Source organism: Alternaria conjuncta (genome assembly GCF_024043145.1).
Source record: "Alternaria conjuncta strain BMP 0040 chromosome Unknown scaffold_11, whole genome shotgun sequence".
Taxonomy (NCBI): Eukaryota; Fungi; Ascomycota; class Dothideomycetes; order Pleosporales; family Pleosporaceae; genus Alternaria; species Alternaria conjuncta.
The window spans coordinates 805,602-827,928 of NW_026250100.1; the positions used below are offsets into that span (position 1 = coordinate 805,602).

A 22,327-nucleotide genomic window follows, 5' to 3' on the forward strand; every position below is an offset into this window, starting at 1 on the left:
CAGAGATCCCAAACCACTTCTGGGATGTCAACTTCAGCCGACTATACATGAATATGAGCACTTTCCGCGCAGTCCTCCACACTACGTTGCTGCTCAACATGTCATGAGCAACTTCGGAGATGCCATGTACAAGACGAAGCACACCTGGAAAACGATGACTTTGAAGACGATGAGGCTTTCCGATTACGCTTCACTAGTAAAGTCCAGATTCGCCATGTGTAGCACCATAGGTGCACCGCCGGAGCCTGCAATCGTAGTGGAGTGCCCAAACCGAATACTCAGTCGAGTAAAGAAAGTACTGCAAAGTCGCAATATGAAGAACCAGTACGCTGCTGGTGTCACTCCTGGCCTGGCATTCGCGGTCTACTATTGTGGTAGAGACGATATTGCCTTCGAACTCAGATGGTGCACGAGCACTGTCACTCTAAATAGGCCTGAGCAGTCTCTTTCTTTATGTGGAACTCGCATGTCGTCGATTCAGGATATCAAGACACCACCTTCAGGTGACGCAACGGTAGCCTGTCTCCTCGAGGTCAAGGGCGATCTTTATGCTCTTGGTCCTGCACATCTTCTCACCCGAAAAGACGCTTCCAAGTCTCAGGAGCAGTTGCTCGCTGAGTTGCTACAGATGGACGAAGACGAAGACGAAGACATCGCTTGGGAGGAAGATGAAAAAAACGACAGCGACTACGACGAAAGCGACGGCGGTTACGCCTCAGCTAATGACATCATATCCGATAAGGATACGCTTAACAGTGATACAACACCACCCGATAGTCTTTCTCCTTCGCCACAAGAAAGCACTCACGATCCAAGGGATGAAGGTGTCACAGTTTTGTTTCCGGGCCCAGATGACCTACAGGAGGACAACGCGGATGGCGATTGGGCGGTTACACTCATTCAGAAGCCTGAGCAACAGCTGCCGAACTTGTATTCTGTGGAGCAGCAAATCTCTGGGCAGGAATCCCCGAAGCAGGAAGCTCCTAAGCTCCGACACATAGTCGAGTTTGCGAGTGAGCCATCAAAAGACGATACCGAGCCTATAGTGGAGAGGTCCGTCCATATACTCACCTCTTCCTCGACAAAGCAGGGCAAGCTCCTCCCAGGGTTCGCCAACATTTCCGGTCTAAGCGCACGCGGGCACTGCAACGTACATATAGTGGCGATCGACGAATCCGATAGTAAGTACCCCCTTCCTGGCGGCTTTTCTCATCATCTGACGCCATGATATAGGTATCGTAGCCGGCGACTCAGGGTCTCTTGTTGTTGATGCGCAAACTTCCCTGGCCTATGGTCATGTCGTGGCCACAAGTCCGCAAGGCTATGCCTACATTGTGCCTCTGTACACAACAATCCGTCAGATGAAGGCATTCTTCGGGACCGCCAACGTCCGTTTGCCAGAACCCCTACATTTGCTATCCCGAGTAGCACTTCACTACGTTACCACTAAGCATTTCTGCCAAGCTGAAGAAGCTGTCATCGCGTTGACCGATCTTGTGCAAGATGTTTGCAACTCTCGCCAATGGGAGCGACTAGCCCTATGGATCAGGATTTCCGCGGCACGAACTAACTTGCTTGATATTTGGGATGACAAGCTGGCACAACTCTTTGTAAGTCCATATTAGACGATATTTGTATGACTGTGTCTAACGAACTGAAAGTCTGACAAATACGAAAACCAATCTATCAGGAAGTGGTTGACAGTGACGCATGCCTTTCGGGAGCGGTTTCGAGCCGAGAACCTCAGCGTAGATGAATATCGCTTCACACCCCACCCCAAGCCCTTCTACGACTTTGCGTCAGCAGTACTGCCACAGATTCTGGAGGAACTCAGCGCGCCCTACAACACGACCTTACGATCGTGTCGAACGTGCCGACATTCTCGCTATGATATCTGCGTCATCACTCCGCTTCTCAATTCCGGTCCCGACGGCATGACTTCCAACTCTTCGATCATCAAAGCAATCATCACTCAACTGTTGTCTGCATTGAACGTCACCTCTTCTAGCCGATTTACTCGGCGTTCTGAGCTCCGACGTCGGTTTCCGTTTACGGGGTATCCCAACGGCCTGCAGAATCTAGCAGTTGTCCTCGACATTCACCTAACCTTGACGGTGGCATGCTCACAAATCGACCTCCAGCGAACCAACATCGTGCCCTTCAACGAGCGGCTTGAGTTCCTCGAACCGCTTACAAAAGGCACGCTCGCATCTGTATACCGCGCGACCTCTTGGTGTGCGGATGCAAAGGGAAAGATCGAGATCGCGGTCAAGAAGGTCTCGAAGAGTACCACCACTGTGGTTCAATGGCTAAACGAAGAGCGAATTCTCCAGCAACTGCAAACATACAACGATCCGCATATTGTCGAGTTGTTGACCTCATATTGCACCTTGGACAGCTACGCACTCGTCTTCCCGCTGGCGAACGGCAACATGGATCAACTCATGGAGCGTGATATCCGTGCCTCCAGCCTTGAGCTTACAGCGACATGGGTAGTGAAGCAGATACAGGGCTTGGCTAAAGCACTACAATACCTCCACACCGGGGATGAGCATACGAAGATCTTCGGGAGACATGGCGACATAAATCCTAGCAACATCTTGTGGTACAACGACACTGAGGAAGACGGGATACCCCCGTTGGGCACCCTGAAAATTGCCGATTTCGGCCGTTCGGAACTGCGCTCCCTAGGTGAAAGACGACCAAGCATCCGCAAGGCTCTTTGTGAAGAAACCCCACTCCATTGTATCGATTACTCATATGGCACTTATGCTGCTCCGGAGTGCGAGTTACCTACAAGCGTCTGTCCTGATCGCCGGACCTCTGACATCTGGAGTCTAGGCTGCGTGTTTCTGGAATTCCTTATCTGGACTGTGGAAGGCGCAAAGGAAGTAAGGCGACTGCACCAGAAGCTTCGCTCTGACGTACCAGGGCGTGGGACGTCGTTCTGGCACCTAGAAGTGTCGACACATCAACTCCTGTTCTCTCTCAACCCTCCGATCAAAGAGTATCTAGAGAGGCTATCGCAGTATGCGAAAGACAATGCTAAGCTACGGGCTGCCGTTGATCTTCTTGTCTACGGAGGTGTTCTGGACCCAAATCCTCACGAGCGTCCGACAGCGAAGCAATTGGGAGAAGAACTGAGGAGCATCAGTATCGAAATTGTGCATGATCACACCGTCGCTAAACGTCCTGTTTGGACACGCCTTTGGACCTACACGCTTGTAGACCCACCGCAACGCCGTCATACTGTGATGAGGAACGGTTACGACTCCAATATCGTGTTTGGCACACTGTTACTGCCATACCCCAATATGGCGGGTGCAGCATTCCTCGAGAACGAAATCACTATCGATTCGGAGCATTACCAGGACATGGACGACGAATCGCTGTTGCATGAGTATGATAGCGACCTAGACAGCAGTAGTAACTGCAGTCTTGACTCGAAACGAACATGTCCTTACTGCGCTCTCGAAGCTCGCCCCGTTGCTCTCAAAGCCCACGCCAGAGCCGTACATCGCAATCACACAATCCACGAATGTCCAGACTGTAAAGAGCTCTTTGCAGATATGAAGCAGCTTAGGCGGCATCAAAGACAGCTAGGGTTAAGATGTCTCAGCGCGTCAACGGTCGATAACAAAGGTCCTTTCGGAAGAGAGCCACAACTCTGTTCGCGACTGCCTCGCACCGACAGCGCGACAAGCTTGCGTGGGCAGCACGTGTTCGATGATACCTCTGTCCGATCGAGTGTGCTTTCAACCGAGTACCCTACCCAGATGCGCAGCGGCGGACTGGCGCATAGTTATCATCATCATGATGATGCAGGCGGCCCATATGTAGAGTAATTATTTCCCGACTATCTCTTTACCTTGCCCTGTATAATCTGCCGGCGTTTCTGGAGGCCTCACGGGCGCTCAGCGGTAGCGATGGATGGTGTTGTTTACTGTTTATTGGTACCTCTATGTTACTTTTGTATATGCGCGTTTCATCCTGTTGTTTCGGTCGACTTGTGGCGGCGTTCTCCTGGGCTCATTGGTTTTGGTTCGCTATAGAACCCAGCGTAAGCAACCAGGATTGGTGATTTTGCAATGTACTACTATTCCAGTTCAACATATCACACCTCAATTACTCAGTCTACGTGTGGCACACAAGAAATAGAGAAAGTAAAGAAAACAAAGCATCTCGTTAGTACATGGCGTAGGAAATCATGTCTATCATCATAACGTCGTAGTTCCGTCCAACCCGTTCACTCATCCTTAAAAGCCTCCAGCCCATTACGATCCAGGAACCTTGTCAGTCTATACACCCCATGATTGTCCAAAGTCTTAAACTCACCCCAACACTGCAAAGTCAGGAATCTTAAACTAGCAAGCGCCTTATTTATCATCTCAGTTGCGTCTTCGGCGTGGCTCGTTTTGTGTCTACTTACCGCCATCGGGCGTCACTGTCTTTTCCATTCTCCATATACTCAATGCTTCACTTCACGCCTCTTTCTTTCCTCATCAAGACAAAAGTTCCATTTTCATGCACGTGTCAGCCTCGCTCATTCTATTGTTCGCATTCGACGTCACTGATTGTACGTCACAAGACTGCAGTCACTACGCGCTCTCAATCCTATTCCCCGTCACTGTCGATCTACAGAAGTTTCCTTTGCCGTTTTGCCGCTGTTCTCACTTTGTGAGCCAATCAGGACGTCGTCGTCGTAATGCGCGCTTTTGGTCCGTGCTTCTTGTTGTTTTCGCGCTCCTAAAGCCGCCTTCACTTGCGCCTTCACCTCACCAGAACAGGCCATATTACACGCCTAGAACGTTCTCCAGGCAACAATATGCTCACAGAATACGTCAGTCACCTGGTATTCAGACGCGCTAGTGCCGACTGCCGGTGATCTGCCGGCTCACCCTCTGTCTATATAAACCCCCCATCCCCCCGCCTCTCTCCCTCTTACTCCCCACTCGCTCACTTCTCCAACAACTCAAGTTTACTATCCCCAACAAACCTCAGTACCATGGCCGCATTCCTCCAAGTAAGTACTTCCTTTCCCTTCCTTCACTTCACTTCAGTCTTGGCTAACATTTTCAGACATCGGCCTTTACTCATGGTGTATGACATCATCCATCAACAATCATCATGAGTAACAACAACATCAACCCTTCCTCACTCGACTGTCGACAGGCAACATGACTCCACTTCACTTCCAACTTTCAGCCTCGCCTTCAACATCACCGCCTCGCATGCCTCACACCTACCCGCCTCGGTCCAACTTACCTACCTCACTTCGATTCGACCTTCAACTATCTTGACACCTATGTCACCTTCGGTCTACCCTACTACCACATCGAACTCGCATCGTCTTACTACATCGGCTCATTGCCTCTACTCATCGACATGCACCACCACCGACGGCACCGCGGCACAGGCACCAACCTCTCTGGCACCGGCTCGATTCCCCTTTGACTGTCGACAGTCTCACGCCACTCCCGATCGTATGCGCGTCGCGAAAGTCAAGTTGTGGCACAGGGATGCAGGCCAGGCTGCATGGTTGGCCCTTGAGTTGGTAGCGGTTTGGATCAGAAGGACTGGCAAGAGCGGAGGATCAGTGGTGTTGGGTTCAGTCACTGTCACTGTTGGACACTTTCACATTGGATGTTGATGCCATCTCGAGAGTGCCTCGAGACAACAAGGTTGGAGGACAGACGGTCAATGGCGCTTGCGCTACACTGGGCCTCTTGTTGTTCTCTTGGGTGTCTTCGGACCCCAGGATGGTTGATCATCTTATCTGAACCAGATGGCGGCTTCTTCGGAAGTTCAGGTCAATTCTGGTGATGATAGTGGAGTGTCGGCATGTTCGACGAGCACTGTTCTTGACATCGCTGCTGGTGAGCCTTGGTTTAGTGGATGGTTGGATTTGATGGAGTCGATGGTGGTGGTTGGATGGCGCAAGGACTTGGTGTTGGTTGGATATCTTCTTGGTCGGCTGGATGGAATATGGACTTCTTGTATGGGTTTCAACTTCAGGGTTTCAACTGTAGTGGTGGTTTAATTTAGCTGGCATCTTTGGGTCCTCAATCAACCAATTTTGTCATTACATCTTGTTCCCTTCTTAAGTTCGTGAGTTCTTACTTGTTTGACTTCTTACCTTTACATCTTCTGCCTTATGCATTCCACATTGCCTTTGCCTACAACACATTCCAAATGTTTTGTTAATACTCACCTTCTAAGGCCTTGGCATTCCTCGCTATCAAACTCTAAAGTAGATATTCTTGTATGCATCTTAGGCAAAGGCGTGCGCGACTCTATGTATTGATCTCTTACGTCTCTCTTAACCCTACTTAAGTTGTATTCTTCTGCAGAGGAAGAGAGTATGAGCGCTACACAGCAGGTAAACAGTGCGCACATGTGCAAAGCAGGAAACATGTACTAAGCAACTAATGCGCGCATTGCGCCTTCTGCCATGACTTCTCCCTTCCACCTCGCTAGTCTAGACTCACACTCTCTCTCCTTCTTCTTCTTCTTGCCTGTCGCCCTCTCACACAAGCCATATAATCCCTATCCCGCGCTACCAACCCTCCCAACCCCATCGTCCTCCACTCCTCCTCCAACGCCTTCTCCGCATACGCCATTCTACTCTCTTCTGAGCGCATACTTCCCGGCGTCTTCTTCTTCTCCTTCTCCTCCCTATCTCCATCCCCATTGCGCGACGCATCCGAACACATGTACCACCCTACAGTGGGCTCATACGTGATACCCAAATGTTTGACAATGCGGTCGTGTTTCGCGCGGCGATTGCGCATATAGCTTTCGTCCTGCGCTGCGTCACCGAGCCGGGATCGTACGTGTGCGGCGCGGGTGCTGACGTCGGGCGCGGAGAGCATGATACATGCGGCGCCCATGATGGGGTAGGGTGCTGTTACCAAAGGAGGGAGATCGAGGTGGAGGGGAGAGGGCGTGAACAGGTCGAGTTTAGAGAGCTGTGTGGATGTCATGGCTTGTGTCATTGTCTGGCCGGTATATTAGCATTACCGTATATACGTAAAGAAGCGTTGAGATCCCCAGAGCGTACATACCATCTTTTCATACTCCTTTTTGTCACACGCCAGACAACATGCTACGCTCTTGTATAAACACGCTTTCCGCTGTGTCTTCTTCTTGCAGAAGTAACACATGTCGCCCAGCCATTTTCGACGGCACGTGTAGATGCGCGTATTCTTCGGTAAGACGATGTCGGCGTGGCGTTTGAGGAGGTTGCGCGCGTATTCTTCGACGATGGCGTTGAGATGCTTGTTTGTTGTGGCGAGGGTGTTGAGCGGGTAGGTGGAGAGCGTGGGGTTGAGGTTGGGTTCTGTGTAGGAGAGGATGGTGAAGAGGATCTCTGGTGGGAGGGTGTCGAGGTCCGGCATCTTGGGTGGTATTGCGCGACGACTTGGGAGTTTCTGGTGTTGGCGATGTTGCGATGCGATCATTCGAGAACGGCTTTAAGCGGCGGGGTTAAGCCATTGGGCGTCTTGGCGCACGATGCGCGTCGTGAGGCGCGTTTCTATCACCTCACGACGACTGTCAATGTTCATGAGTTAATTGGAGAGAGAATCGTCAGCTCAGCACACGCTTCTATTAATTTGCCCTCTAGTAGGCCTCCCATGCCCACGTGCCACGTAGACATGCCTCAGACGCACCGGGACATGACCGAAAGCGAACCTCTCAGAAGTACGGCAGGACTCACCTGGATGCCGTCTATCACTGCCTCAGCGAGGACAGACTGATGGACTTCATTGAGAGCATGAGGAGATGAAAGAACTGTCGATGTATAGATGGAGAAGGGTTGTGAAGCTAGTGAGTTCCATTGCCGACCCTACCTCATTCCAGTTTCATTTTTCTGTTGGATTGTTTGCGATCCACCATCTTCAACTTCATCCGCTGATTGATGCCAGTTGCCAAATACTTCACTTGAATACGATCGATTATGTCGCACACATGTACCCTCTCGACCCACCCGACGGTCACCCGCACGAGATTTAGTGCCGCCCACGAGCTTGGACACAACGAGGATATGCTTGGACAGACGTAAAACTTAGCGAGTTGGACCGGGGTCGTCCTAGCCCTACCCGTTGATTCTCCTGTTGTGGGACAAGGCGGCGTTGGGCTTCGTCATCAGAACGAATGGACTTGGCTGGGATCAGTGCTCGGATCAAGACGAGTAAGATTATATGAAGGCGTGGAGGATCCAATCAAGGCTTTGAGCGACTGTCCTACCAATGCTGCATGCAAGGGACTCCTTCTCAGGCACTCACGTCGGCAAAGATAGGCGGAGGGCATGCCTCCAGCTTACTCTAGTCAAGCGAGCCAGCCCGCAGTACTGGGAACGAGGCTCTACGGATTTGTCAGTGCGGCTCAACGGCACGTCGCGGTACTCAGATTGGAACTATGCCTTTCTAAGAGCAGCGTGTGTGGAGTCTAGCTGCCACTTGCTGCAGCCAACTTCTTACCGTGAAAACGGGCAGTGCAGTTACGACATCCTTGCAGCAGGGCTGAGTAGTGGAGAACAGGAGCCGGCTGGGCACTGGCAACTCATTTCGATGGCAGGGCAGAAGCAACGCCGCTTTATACCACATATACCCCGTTATAACCTTCTCAGCTCGTATAGTGGAGAGCCACACGGCGCTGCCATCCCACGCGAAAGCCAATCCAGACACGAGTTACATCATCCACGGGATGAAGGCATACACCCTCTTCACCACGTTGACGGTCAGGATTGGTAGAGTTGCTCTTCCCGGTCTCTGGCTCTTCATTGGCTACCGAGGTCATCTCGTCTTCAGCCCTGGTGCCACGAGATATGATCAACCTGCATCCTGCATCCATGATTGGATCCGCTAAGCCTGAGCAACGGTCTCATTGTCGGTTCACCGAACCAGGTGGGCCTCAGGTGGGCCAACCGAGTAGTCACAGAAGGAGGCTAGCAACCAAACTGTCGGAACTGCACGGAGCCTCCCTTTCGGCTCGGCTCATCATCCTTCAACATACACTGCCGTGTTTCAAGAAGGCTTTGCTAGGCGTAGGAGACAATTTTGAGCTAGTGGACCGTCGATGTGTGTGACAAAAAGCGGTAAGTTCCTGGGTGCCCGACCAATCAAATAGACCGCCCAGCCCCAAGCACGCCTACGCCCTTTTGCATGCGAGAATTGCTCATGTGCGCGAAGAGCTGTCTCGATTCGATTTGCCACATATTGGTAGCTACGCGACGTGAGAAGGGCCGACTCCCTTCCTCGAGAACCTATGCCTCCACCCTAGCGTTCCCGCGGGACGAGACCCGCTGGCTATCGTGAGTCAGACAGCAAGTGGTTTGATTGAACAAGTCCTCGAGAACGAATGTCAGAAATTGCGTGTAACACGCTCCTTCTGGAGGCGGCCCGCATGCTTCAGGGGGCACAGGGCACAGGGGCAGGGGGGGTGCCTGAGGCAACTAGATTCATGGTGGATTGGAGTGAATACCTAACAGAAGGACTCCCACTGGACGTGTCCTCGTCTTCTTAAACTGTCTTCGTGCCCGCCATCACTCTCTCACTCCCGCCTTTCACGCTCACACTCCAAGTGACCAACAGACTCCTCCATCATTCATCTTTATCTAACACCAGACTGACCCGCCACGCATCAGGTGACTGGCCCAAAGCTCATCCACTTCTCACACGCCCCTGTGCCTGATCGCATCCTTCAGCCGCAATCTCTCGATCTAGGCTATCCCTTCCCTTCATTGACTCCGCTTTCAGCAGTCACTCGCTACACACAACGTCTTCACGCATCCAACTAGTCCACTCAAGACAGAATGAGCGGATCACAGCGTCGCTCTGGCGGTAGCTCCAACGGGCCAGGCCGTAACGGCGGTGGCAGTCGTAGCAGCAGTTCTCGTGGTCACTCATACGCAAACGTAAGATTATTTCATTACATGCGTTGGAACTCGCCGCTAACGAGACGCAGTCTACCTCCGGAGGAGGCGCACCTACTCCATCAACACAAAACAACGGCTACGATCCACGAAATGATTCCGTATACGCACAAGTGCAACGATCATCATGGCCCTACCACGCGTACGCCAACGGCGCGACAGACAACCAAGCCCAATCCACCGCACCTCGCTCTCCAAGACGTCAAGTTCAAGGACCTCGCGCCTCCAACGGTCCATATCAGTTCGAGACAGATCACTCTTCCTCTCATTTGCGCGTCCAACGTTACCAAATGTCCGAGAGTGACTTCCACTCATCGCCGCCACCTCACGCGTCCTCGTCGGCGGAGCGCCGTGCGCAGCCGGATCCGTACCAGCCTCCCATTGGTGGTAATCCTTCCGCTTCAACTGCGCCCCAACGCTCCGGGCCCTACGACGCCGTCGGCTACATCAGACGTGACGGTGCGGTGTTCGATCGGGATGAAGTGTATGAGGAGTATAGGCCGTACGACCCATACGCTCATCAACATGGACAACAACGATTTAACGGAAGCAACTGAACATCGGATTGAATGACAACACGACGGTACGATACAGGATGAGAGAAGAATTGGTTTCCTTATATTTATGTTTATGGTTGTTAAGGGCGAGTGGGGGCCGACTGGCTGAGGTTCCAGCCCCAGGCGTCAATTTTTCGGCAGTCATCTTGGGTTCACCTCAGCCTACTATCTCAGCACTTGGTGTATCATTTCTCACGCATGATGATGTTGGAGTGAAAATCCTCCAGCCTCGTTGGCTGGTGGGCTTTATCGCCCTCAGCTCGCGACTACCCTTCCATCTAGACTGTCTGGCACAGTCGTTGTCTCAGTGTACTCGTACACAATTTTTTGTAGCGCGTTAGCAGGCAGGTAGTTTTGGAGTTTGGTGTGCATTTTCAATATGAAAGCTCGTCGAGATGAACTTCAATTTCCCCTCTGATTGCTGTGAACATAGCGGAATTCTTCCATTCCCACCTTCAGCCGGAATTACTTCCGAGGTTCAGTTGAGCCGCATTCTACTCACAAATTCGCCCGTTCGTGAGGTTGACACGTCCGTCACTCACCGGTATGTCGATCTCGATTTTTCGCAACATCGCTTACACTCACCGGATTTTAGTCGCCGAACAGGACTTGGTGACCGGAAATGCATGCATGGGGATAGTGAGACATGCTGCTGATCTAGGTTTGGAGGCAATAACAGGAGATGAGGACCATTGTGCGTTGGAGCTCTGACAGCCAGTCGGTCGTAGGAGGACTCCAGCGCTTATGCAATGAAGTATCCAGTCCTCCTTGAAGGCGTCGATGGGACGCGCGTGCAGAAGTCGAGTACTCGTTCAGCCGAGCTCACCTTTGATTTGAGTTCATCGCGATTGACCAAGGACGTGTATCCGTAGACGTCCGTGTTGTTCTCCTGCATCACGGCGATCATACAGCAGAACCCTGCTCTATTATAGCTGCGGAGCATTGTTCAGTATGTCGGCAGGCAAGTGCTTTGGCTTTCTGCATGCGTTCTTCTTACCGATCAGAGGCGATTCGATTGTGCCGACGTCGCGCCGAGGACGGAGGCATGTCACGCAACCAGCGGAGTGGGCGACGCTGCCGTTAGACGAATCAAGCTTCGATGCGGCTTTGAGGCTACAATGCAACTGGACCCGAGTACATGAAGGGCACACATGTCATGGGCGCTTAATAGCGGTCGGGAGCAGCACTGTGGTAGTATCTGCTAGTGATTGGCGTTCCGTAGGGGCGGCGGAGGGCACGGCGAAGGGCACGGCGAATGCTGTGATACAGATGTCGCGGTGGGAGGATGGTTCGCCAGATCGAGGCGTAAGCTGCAGGCCAAAACCCAATGGATGCGGCTCTGGTTGGAGTCGCATATGCGACCACAGGGTCTTGCCTGTCAGACGTTTGACGGATGTCGTACGCTATACGGTGGGCCAGCCCCAGATCCGGGTCGAAGGTGCTGTTGCATTAGTCCTGTTAGGTAACGTCGAGCCTAGATCAAGTCGTCGGCCAGATTCGATACTTCTACATGCACGTTCATCGCGCAGTATGTTCCGCGCAAAGGCGTTGTTGGCCGAGTTCGTCGCGGTGGCCGTTCCAACTGACTCGACAAAGTATGGAGGCGGGTGGTGACGTGATGTCGCGCCAAGCGATTAGATCGCGCTAGCACCCGCCAAACACGGTCCGCGGGGGCCCCGCTCTTGACAGGCACGTGACAGCCAACATCGGAGACACAAGAGCGCTCGCGATTTCTTCATCATACCGGCATGTTTTGCGAGCTTTGCTTCATCTTTCGATCGATCGGAGGACTTTGCGCGCTAACAGTGTGCAGTCGGGCAGCAATGGAGGACATGTGGAGGCCGCCCGCAACACGCGTAAGATACCACCTGGGCATTGCCTAGATGACGTTAGGGCTGAAGCTCGATTCAGGTTGGCTCTCCTGCATGCGGATGGGGAAATCGCTACCGTGCAGGTAGATGCATACCGCACTGATCGCTCTAGGACTTGTCATGAGCTGCAACTGGAGGGGGGAACGCTCGTGCCGTCTGCCTCTTTCTAGCTGACTCGCGCCCTCGCCTCTCCGCCCAGCCGTCCATGCTTCGTGTTGAGCACGACGTGTCGCTTGGAGATCAGACCGAAGTTTCGTGAAGCGCCGCTTCGTTGATTGGCGCCTCGATCTATACCCAAAGTGTGCGGATTGAAAAGATGCTGGTTCGCTGGGGGCCTGATGCGTCGGCATCATTGGTGACCGAGCGTGCAGTACGTATTCCCGATGTCTGAGATCTGTTGAGACTACAGGCTCGTCTGGCCATTATCAAAACCGGTAGACTCACCGGTCGGCAGTCGCTGGAGCACCCACAGTGTGGCTCAGACTCCCTCTCGAGGCAGACTCCCAGGCAGATTCTGGAGATTCTGCCCTGTAGTGCTCTCTTGAATTGGCAATCCGTCGGCCCCATCGTTGCGGCTGTGCTGTTGAGAGAAAACAGTTTCGAAGGCCGAATATCAGGTGGATATATCTGAAGCTATGCCTCTAACTTTCTTGACGAAGTTTGCGCTTCCAGAGCCTCGATGTTGTTCCCCATTGTTTTTGCGAACAGAGCCGCACCTTTACCAATTCGGTTTCGACAACCAATCAACCCCCACGCCCGCCACGGAAACTGGCTCACAACACCGCGTGTTCCTGCCGGACTCTCGAACTCGCCAGCGAACAACATATCGAAGTAGCCGGCACACTTCTTCCGGGATGCATGTTCTATCGCCCGCCGCCGGTGTCCAGGGATAGCCCCGCTTCACTTTCCGAAAGTTAGCGCCATCCTTGTTGCCCGTCTCTTGTTCTGGATTGCGGTGAGGGTAAAGCCCTTTTCGACTATGACCGACAACCCCATTCCTCCACATCGGAACCAACGCTTGGCGTCGCCTTCTTTCTTGCCATGTGTAGGCTCGCCGACGCAGCCAATGGACCTACACCAGCTGGACGGCCCGAGACATCCAAGGGCCTGAGGCAACAAGAATAGATGAACGTTTCATCTGTACCCAATCCCTCGACACCGATACTATCGAAGCTAGGACGCGTTCTAGTCTTGGCCGTTGCTTGAGCTGTCCACAAGCTCGTACACATACACTACAGTTCAGGGCTTCTTAGTGCGACGCAGAGTCCTCCAGACCTCTTGCCTTCTTTTGATCTTTCGAGATCGAGGCCACTGCCAGCGACATGGTGTATCGGGCTCCTGGATTGTCCTTCCAATGGCATCGAGCTTCCGGGTTGGAGGCATTTATCGCGCCGCCGGTTCATAACGCGCGGTCCTGGTGGGAGTCGGCAGTCCTGAAGGAACTTACACGATTCCTCCTGGCCATGACGTCTGCATGTACTTGGACTCAATAAAGTCCTTCAGTATTGCGGATGCTCTTTGCCACATAATTTCGAGATCACCCCCCGCATTCCGAACATGCTCATTCACATCGAGGCAAAACGTCGCTGGAGCATTACGTACGTGAGTCCAAGATCCCATCAGTGGCTGTTGTTCCAGCTGAAGTCCACTGTACTGATTGAGTTCCAGCATCTCGACATCTCGGCATAGATTGGCCGACAAACCAACGACGCCAAGCACACGTTCATGTGCTTGCAGCCACTCTACCATCGCTGTGCCAGTCGACGACGCCAAAAGCCCATCAATCCCAAGTCATCCAAGAGATCCTAGTAGCACCACAGTCTCCAGGTGCCGAACGTTCTTACGAAAGCTCTGCCGGGTCTCAGTACGAACTTGCCGGATGGATCCCCAACAATATGCGGAAGCTGTTCACAACGAGAGCCCGCCGCCTTATGGATCTTCGTACGGATATGAACTTCCTGCAATGCCGCTCCACGAACTGTCAGATAGGCTTATGCTTGCTCCAGAGCTTGAAGGAGACCATGTCTTCGCTGAGCTGGAAGGTCTTATGGAGCGAACCCAGGACCACTCTCTCGAGTCTGACATGAGTCAAGCATCGTTCTTAGATCTGAATGAGACCGACGAGTGCGATGCGACTCCCGTACGACGCTCATCCACAAATGCCGACGCGCCAATGTTACTGTGGGCTTTGAACACCCAGTACCACTCGGTCTCAGCGCCCAGTATGATCAGCGGGCGGCAATCTCACAAGTCGTCGCCATCGCCCGTATCGCCTGTCACACCCGACGTCAACGGCATTTGCTCCGCCCGATTCTATTCGAATGCCAATCGCCCCGTTAGTACCGTATCGCCTCTTGAAAGTTTCCCATCCAACGGTTTCGATTTGCCTAGGTCATTTCAAGTGAACACAGACTGGGACTATTCTTCCCTGGAAGCAAGTCACATGGAGTCTTCTCGAGCAATCGCGCAGCAACCGGTAAAAGGTCTTGATGGGCGACAAGATGACCCAATGGGATTTTCGGTAAAGTTTGGTCTTGCAGACCATGAGTCGCATGTTTCCGGTATCCAATCACCACCTGCACTAGGCCAGTGCTTGCCGGAGCTGCGTTCGCAGCGGCATGACGCCACTGGTATCCGCTTCGGTACCTACGAACTCTCCGAGCACCAGGAATGGCATTTTCGTGGCGGGTATGAACAAGATGCTGCTAAAGATGAAAACATCAAACGTCAGGAATCCGCAGCTCAACAACCCGAATCACTGCAGAACGCCCATCGCTTTGGAGGAAACCAGGGACCGCCTACCAAGTTCGTTGAGCTTGAGGATTATCAATATCCTCAATTCTGCGAGGTTCTGGAACAGAACGGGAATGATGCTCCGCTAGAGCATTGCAATAAGTGTGGCAAAACGTTCCGTGGCAGGTAAGCTTCGCCCTCTCGCAACTCGCTCATGCACAGGTATTGACTTGACTTCAGGTATCGGAAAGGCAACCTGCGACGGCATAATATTGCCTTTCATAATCCAGTTGCTGTCGTAGTCGGATCCGTGTGCCGCGTTTGCCAAAAGGCTTACAGGAGGACCGATGCGACCCGCAAACACGAATGGAAGAAGCACCGCATCCTGGACGCGATGCCGAAGAAGCGAACGAAATAGTTGCGCCAGCAGCAAAGACAACGATCGACTGTAATGACCAATCCCTTGCAGTGCAGATCGAGAGCTGGAGTCTCTCTCGCCCTGGTGGTATGAACAGCTGCTTGCGGCATCTTCTCTTTACCCTCGTCGGGGCGCACTGGTTGTTCTCTTACTGCGCTGGGGCGCTCTTAATGTAATTCAGCGCACATGCGCGTCTTCAACTTCGTAGCTAGAAGTGTAATGATCAAAATGTATATCAGGATGCACGCGACCAATCATATGGCCACTGTGACATCCCAATCTGACGTGCCAGTGAGGAGCCTGGAGCCTAGTAGGGGCCCCATACCTAGTATTCCAAGATCTGGGGTAGGCCAACGCAGACAACGGAGATAACGATTGAAGAGGCATGCGGCTCTGCGGAGTTATCAAACAGTGCGGTTAGAGCCAACATAGAAGGAATGGCGTGAGCTCAATTAGGCCTCCCGTCTTGTCATGCTGGGTACCAGATGCGGGTGTTAAAGCAGCATGCTCGCCATTCCACACGGTAGGGTAACAACTCGCAGCAGTCCCACGTGGCGGCGCTTGCAGGCCTTCGCCCTTGGAGCCCCGTGAGCCCAGCAAAGCCAGTGAGACCAACAAAGCTTCGCCATTTTGTCATCTTTCGGTGCTAGGGTCGCATCAAATGACTGCCATTTGCCACTTGCGCTGCGGTGCCGTTGTATCCGTGGCCATGGGGGCCCAAGAGGGCGCAACAGACAGATCACATGTCCAGTGTATACCGCGTTGCGGGGTTTGGTCAATGTGCAAATCGCTTTCATCCAATGTTTTCGAGTCCTCCAAGTAATTTGAGTTCAGTCGGTCCGGCATCTAGTGCGCAGATGCTCAGCTATGCCGTACCCGGGCGTAATTGCTGCATGCTGTGGTGTAGTGGGCCGCTGATGGGCATCGCCTGAACCGGCCCTTGAGGCTGACATATTCCCGATGCCTTGGGTCGTGGAATTGTCAGGAGCATGGTTACAAAAATAACAGTCGCGGTTCGTACTGGCGATGCCAACGCATCCACCGCTTCCGAATCATCAACGATCGCTATAGCGGATGATACGTATATGCCACAGGTGAAGCGCTCACCGCCGTGTAGGCAGAGTCGTACAGTGGACGCTACGAGCACGCGTGATGTGTAGTGAATCCTTCAAGAGGGAGGCTGACGCCGATCATAGCATATGCGAGATGACTGTTAGAGATACTCGTCACCAAGCTCCGTTGGCTGATATATCTGCGAGCGAGCAGCGGTACGAATAGAGCGTTTCCGTGTCTGACAGGGCCGCTGCTGGGGTTTTCTCCACATCCTTTTGCCGAGCGACTTTGTGCGCGAGCAAAGAAAAGTACCATCCAACATCACCACTCCTTCCACCTAGGTAGTGACTGTGATCTGCTGATTTGAGTCTCGTATGCGCGAAAGTGGATCCTGGTGATCCGCGGCGGATAAATGGCCAGCCCTGTACAGCTGAATATCCCTGGAACGGGGCGTATTCCTTCATCTTGCAGTAGGAGCTACGACAAATATGGCAAGTGATGGTGGGCCACACGTGTCGGAAGGTTATCCTAGAGTAGGAGCAATACTGCCCTGTGTCCGCCTTCCGTCTGGACGGGCGTCGTGCATTAGCAAAAGAGGGCTATGTTGTCTGCGTTTCCGGGGATATTCCAAGGTTCTCGGTATGCTGATCAGCCATCCAGGATGCCATCGTATTAGAGACTAAAGGGCAGTAATGGTGATTTCTCCGACGCTCTGAGTGCCGTGTCATGGCAAGATGGGCTGCATGAGGGCCCGGATGCGATGCGTCAGCACCTTGACGACGAAAGCAAGGCCTTGTGCCTTGGACGTCAAGAGTGATAGCGCCCGTCTCGTCTCACTTTGTGTGCACTAGCTTGGCTGCAAGTGTGCGGCGTGGAGTAACAGACATCGGATGGTCTGTTTCCCGTCGTGCCGGAACTGTATCGTATCGGCCCGCTAGCCCATAGAATTCCAACGGCATGTGGGTACCGAAGCCCTCGCAAATTCCATGGTGGTGCTGTTTCTTATTCGCGCGCCCTCGCAGAGCCTCACATCACGTGTCGATGGTGGGGCAAAAGTCCGCGCTATCAGATGTCTAATCTTGTTTCGCACTTGGCGGCTGCGCGATGGAATACGCACTGCTTCTGCAGACACGCACCTGTGCGGGGTTGACGCCCACGTTTACTTTTTCGCTTGTCGGACTAACGCGCAGTTCGCACAAGCGACAGTCCGTGTGGAACAGAATTGCGTTGGCGTGGCCCAAGCACTTCAATCGCAGCGGAAGGGCAATGGCGGGAAGAAACGAAGTCTCGTTTCGAGGAAGACGCCACCCTTTTCGTTGTTCACTTCCATTCTCCCATGAAAGTCGCCAAGCGCTGGGTGCTTGCTAATCCCCGCTCGACATCGTGGCACAACAGGTGCATAGGCCCATTGGAAGAAGTCGTTGGTGGCTCAATCGTCCGGCTGAGCAGGCTTACAGCTGGACACAGGGGCTCGCTGATTCAATGGAAAATAGTTCAATCTCGACTCGAGCGCTCGGTGTAATGGAGATGTGCCGATGAGCTTGCAAACTGTTCTCAGCTTTTGGAAGAAATCTGCCTTTCTCGATCATGCGCAACAATTAAGCTACACGCGTTGCGCGCAAAGCGTGCTTGATTGAGAGGTAAGGTGTGATGCGCCGCCGGCTGCACAAACCCGAACCGTGAACCGTGTCAAGCCACTGGCGCTTGGTATCCACAACCCATCTTCATCTTCGTCTGCAAGCTTAATCGATCCAACAGATATGTTCCAGGTAGTATAGAATATATCGGGTCGCCGGCATAATCGAAAGCACGCAGTCGGTATTGTTGATCTATATCGCCTCCCTCGTGGAGTGGCCATTCACGCGCCATCTGCGATTCGAGTATGCCGGGGCCTAGAAGACATGCCGGCTCATGTGCCCCACGCAGAGGATGCGTATAGACGACGAGCTGCTGCAAGCCATACTGCATATTCACACCCTTCTCAAGTTGGCGCCGGATGATGGCTGATGATCGACGTGGATCAAAAGGGCCAGGATCCCAATGTTGTAAATTCGATCTTTACGTACCGTCGGTTCAGCCTCGCTGTCGGCCCCGTCGCGGCCCTCTGCGCATACCAGTAGTCCCGTATTCGCTGCTTTTATCATCATGGAATCGGCTACACATGCCCTGCGCACTTGGCTACCGAACGCGCCCTCTTATGACACTGGGCCCGCTGAGCCCCGAAACGGTGGAGGAGGCTCCGAGGCTCGCAGCCACTCATTGTCATCTCCATCGGCTTTGATCGATCTGCTGTAATGGATTGAACGTTTCTGCTAATAACCCAAGGGGCAGATACCGACGCTAGCGCAGCGCCGTTCCTACTCTCCGGGAAGAGGCAGTAGGCAAAAGTTGACAACAAACGTCGGACCCACTTCCTAGTCGTCGGCGAAATGCGTGTTGTTGCGCAGCGAAATCAAGCCCTCGAGGGACTGCTTCCCTGGGCTAGAGAGGTTCCGCGCCCTTAACAGTACCAACGTAAACTTCCCTGGCTCGACCAGCGTACGTGTCGGGCTAACTGCATAGTTACCCCGGGCGTCACAGTCCTTCATCGAGCACGAGACTTGAGTACATAGTACCCTACGCCCCTTCGTGTTGGCTACCACGGTCGACCATACATCCTCCTCCTCCTCCTCCTCTTCCTCCATCGCGTACCTCTACTCGATTGCAAATCCGCGCGTTTCGTTTGCCATACCTGCCGATCGTAGTCGAGTCGAATACAAAGGCTGCGGCAAGCAACGGAACACCACAGCAGCAACATCATTGTTCATCTTGAGGTGAAGAGGTGGACTCCCAACACACACAAGACATTCTGAAGAAGTAAAAGCGTTGTCAAAGGCTTCTCCGTTGTCGACCCTCTGGTCGCTTGGCGCTTTTACTAGGCTCGTCGACCTCAACGGCCATACCCTCGAAGCGGCCTGCGCGACAAGAAACAACCTTCGGTCTTCTTCAATACCTTCTCTTTTACTTGTTTGGTCCGAATACATCGCGGCCGTGGACACATCTCAGAATCCGAGCAAAAAAGGCGGACAAGGCTGTAGAGTCAAGCATTGCGACATCGACACCAACGGAGGTGGTCCATCGGCTACCACTCCCTTGTTGCTTCATATCCGATCTTTCACCAGACCGGCATCGTTCAGCCCTCGTACCGTCCCCTCCAAGCTCACGCGGCCGGCTTAGAGACTGTACTGGCTTCCGGATCGCATCTCAACGCGTCGTTTCTTGTTTGACGCCATCCAGCAACGCACACGCCTCCGCCCATTCGTGTCTCATATCGACGATAGAGTCTCTGAGAGATCCGAGAACTGGTTTCCGCATTCCTTGCGCAAAGGGTCACTACCTCGAGCAAGGCTGGTTACAAGATGTACCCACCCGACCAGCATCGGCGCCCTTCCCATACTGGGCGGCGCAGCCAAAGGCGTTCGAACGTCGATCACGGTAGCCAACCTATACTGCATCAGTATGCCGGTGGCCATGATTTTTCGCTTGACGACAATGTCGTTGGCCCATGCATGCCCCAGCCCCACAACTCACGATCCTTCCAGCAGCTGGCCACGCAATTTACCAGCGGTGGATCCTATACAAATCCTCCTGTGTTCGAAGGCAACAGGTCGCACGCGTGGGCGGAACAACAGGAAAGCATGGAACAGAAACAGTCGTGCGGCAATGGGGACCCTGCTTCGGCGAACTACCCTGGCACGTCGCACTACCATCTGAACATACCCGGTTCCACGGGCGGCTGGCACAGCCGCCAGGGATATTCTCATGGGCAAGGCAGCGCGTCCATATCGATGACGAGTAGCCAGTCCGCGCGGCAGAGTGTACCCAGTGTCGCGTTCAATGGCTCCATGAACTCGCCTATACAACCTCCCGGATATTATCACCAAGCGAACGCGATCGCTAGTAGCCAGATGATCCAAGACGCAAGCGTGGTCAGCCGTGAGGATTCCTACCACTCCCACATTGCCTGTCCCGGGCAAGTCGATGTGGGTGACGGGGTCAATATGGAACTCATTCACGGCGACCCCGAACAGCCACCGTGGTCGCCTTACTATCCGGCCAGCATGAACTATTCGCCATATCTTCTTGAGGAGCCGACCATGCCAGATTGGCAAAACATCTCAGAGCCGACATTTTCGACAACGGACCATGAAGGGTCGGATTCGGGCTACATGGGCGATTCTTGTACTCCACTATCATCAATGGACTATAGCGGTGGTAGCATGCTCGACAGTACCCTTACTGAGCGTCCAGGCACGGGATACCCACAGAACACGGACCCCGAGCACATTCCGCCTGATTGTACACCCTCCGGGACTGTCCCTCACATCGACATCGACATCGACAACGACTACTATATGCCTCCCATGGAGCCCCCACCGACCATGGAAAGCTCTTTTCAGTATGGAGCCAACCTAGTCGTACCACTGTCAAGAACTCATTCCACACGGTCTTCTGCATCCGATGCTTCTTCGACAGGTCCTCCAACTTTCACTCCGGAGGTAATGTACTGCGACGTGGGTGACTGCAGGCAGGCTTTCAGTGGCCAGTATCGAAGAGGCAACCTAGGCAAGTCGTGGCCTTAAAAACTGCGTGTGAAATATACACTGACTTTGCATTCTAGGGAGACACAAGAGGCAAAAGCACAGAGAGGGCCAAGCGTATGTGTGCGAAGATGACACGTGTGCCAAGGAGTTCCAGAGAAAAGATGCTCGACTGAAGCATTACAGGAGGAACCATCCTGAGCTTGCTGTCGATAGTCCGCTCGTGCGTCGGTCGTCCGCTTCGAGGTCCGCCCGTAGAAACCAAGAAGTCGAGTTCAGCAACATGTCGAGTTGGGCAGGCTGAACCATATCGACAACAGGGTCGACATCTTGCCCTCAACCTTCCCCAAAGCATCAACGACACCAAGACTATCTCTTTCTTCCCGCTCTTAATGTTCCCCATTACTATCTTTTGGCTATCGGTCCGACGGAGGGGACAGGTTCGCATTCGATATATGTAGCCCTACGCACTTCTCATATGTTGTAAGCTGCCACGCCCACACCATGCTCAGCACGCTTCGTTAGTGCCATTTCCTATGTTGCCCATGCCCATAACGTTGACGCAATATGTACACCGAACGTACACGCAGTCTTTACTTGTATAAGCCCATCTCTTTTATTCGATCGTTTTGTTGTTGTTTGGTATACGTTTGCGATGAAAAGTCTTGGTGCCGTTGTATGTATTGATGGGTTGTCGTTGACGAAGGTTGATGGTGCGGGTGGAAGGTTCCTCCAGCCTTCGGTAGGCCAGCCACGTCACATCGTCCAGGTACCGACTACCTCGCCACATTCCCGCATGAGAACAAAGAAGAAGTCCTCCGTGACTATGCGCATTCCGGAAGGACGAGGATGTCGTTGCGAGATGGTTGAGGATGCAGTAGTCGAGTTGAAAGCCCTGGCATCGTGAGGTGCTGGGCGGCGACGACGGCGCCGAATGGGGCCCGACCCAAACTTTACATGATTCACGACCCACAGGCCTCTCTCCGACATAGCCAACGGGATGCGACTAGCCCAATATCGATAGCCCACAGCGCTGGCTAACAGGACAAGGTCACCGACGTCTGTGGTGACGTGTTGTCCGTCGCGCACAAGAGCCCATGAGCAGCCACTTCCAAGGTGGGAGGGCCCAATCCACCGGGAAGTCGCGAACGGCTAGGTGCGTGTCGTATCACGAGGCACAA

At 53.2% G+C, this 22,327-nt stretch overlaps 4 protein-coding genes across 4 annotated transcripts; 3 read left to right on the forward strand and 1 right to left on the reverse strand.

Moving 5' to 3' along the window:
• Positions 1-313: 313 nt before the first annotated feature.
• On the forward strand, positions 314-3,553 carry J4E85_007811 (uncharacterized protein; the record flags this gene model as incomplete). The annotated part of the gene is made up of 4 exons (XM_051472041.1): positions 314-1,181; positions 1,234-1,610; positions 1,662-3,400; positions 3,547-3,553. 4 exons carry the CDS (start codon positions 314-316, stop codon positions 3,551-3,553), a joined length of 2,991 nt encoding a protein of 996 aa, XP_051324238.1.
• Positions 3,554-6,417: 2,864 nt separating this feature from the next.
• On the reverse strand, positions 6,418-7,397 carry J4E85_007812 (uncharacterized protein; the record flags this gene model as incomplete). Its single annotated transcript, XM_051472042.1, has 3 exons — positions 6,418-6,515; positions 6,644-6,998; positions 7,065-7,397. 3 exons carry the CDS (start codon positions 7,395-7,397, stop codon positions 6,418-6,420), a joined length of 786 nt encoding a protein of 261 aa, XP_051324239.1.
• Positions 7,398-9,814: 2,417 nt separating this feature from the next.
• Positions 9,815-10,491, forward strand: J4E85_007813 (uncharacterized protein; the record flags this gene model as incomplete). The annotated part of the gene is made up of 2 exons (XM_051472043.1): positions 9,815-9,916; positions 9,967-10,491. The coding sequence occupies 2 exons, from the start codon at positions 9,815-9,817 to the stop codon at positions 10,489-10,491; spliced, it is 627 nt and encodes a 208-aa protein (XP_051324240.1).
• A 3,834-nt stretch (positions 10,492-14,325) lies between these two features.
• J4E85_007814 (uncharacterized protein) lies at positions 14,326-15,513 on the forward strand (the record flags this gene model as incomplete). The annotated part of the gene is made up of 2 exons (XM_051472044.1): positions 14,326-15,281; positions 15,435-15,513. The coding sequence occupies 2 exons, from the start codon at positions 14,326-14,328 to the stop codon at positions 15,511-15,513; spliced, it is 1,035 nt and encodes a 344-aa protein (XP_051324241.1).
• Positions 15,514-22,327: the final 6,814 nt, after the last annotated feature.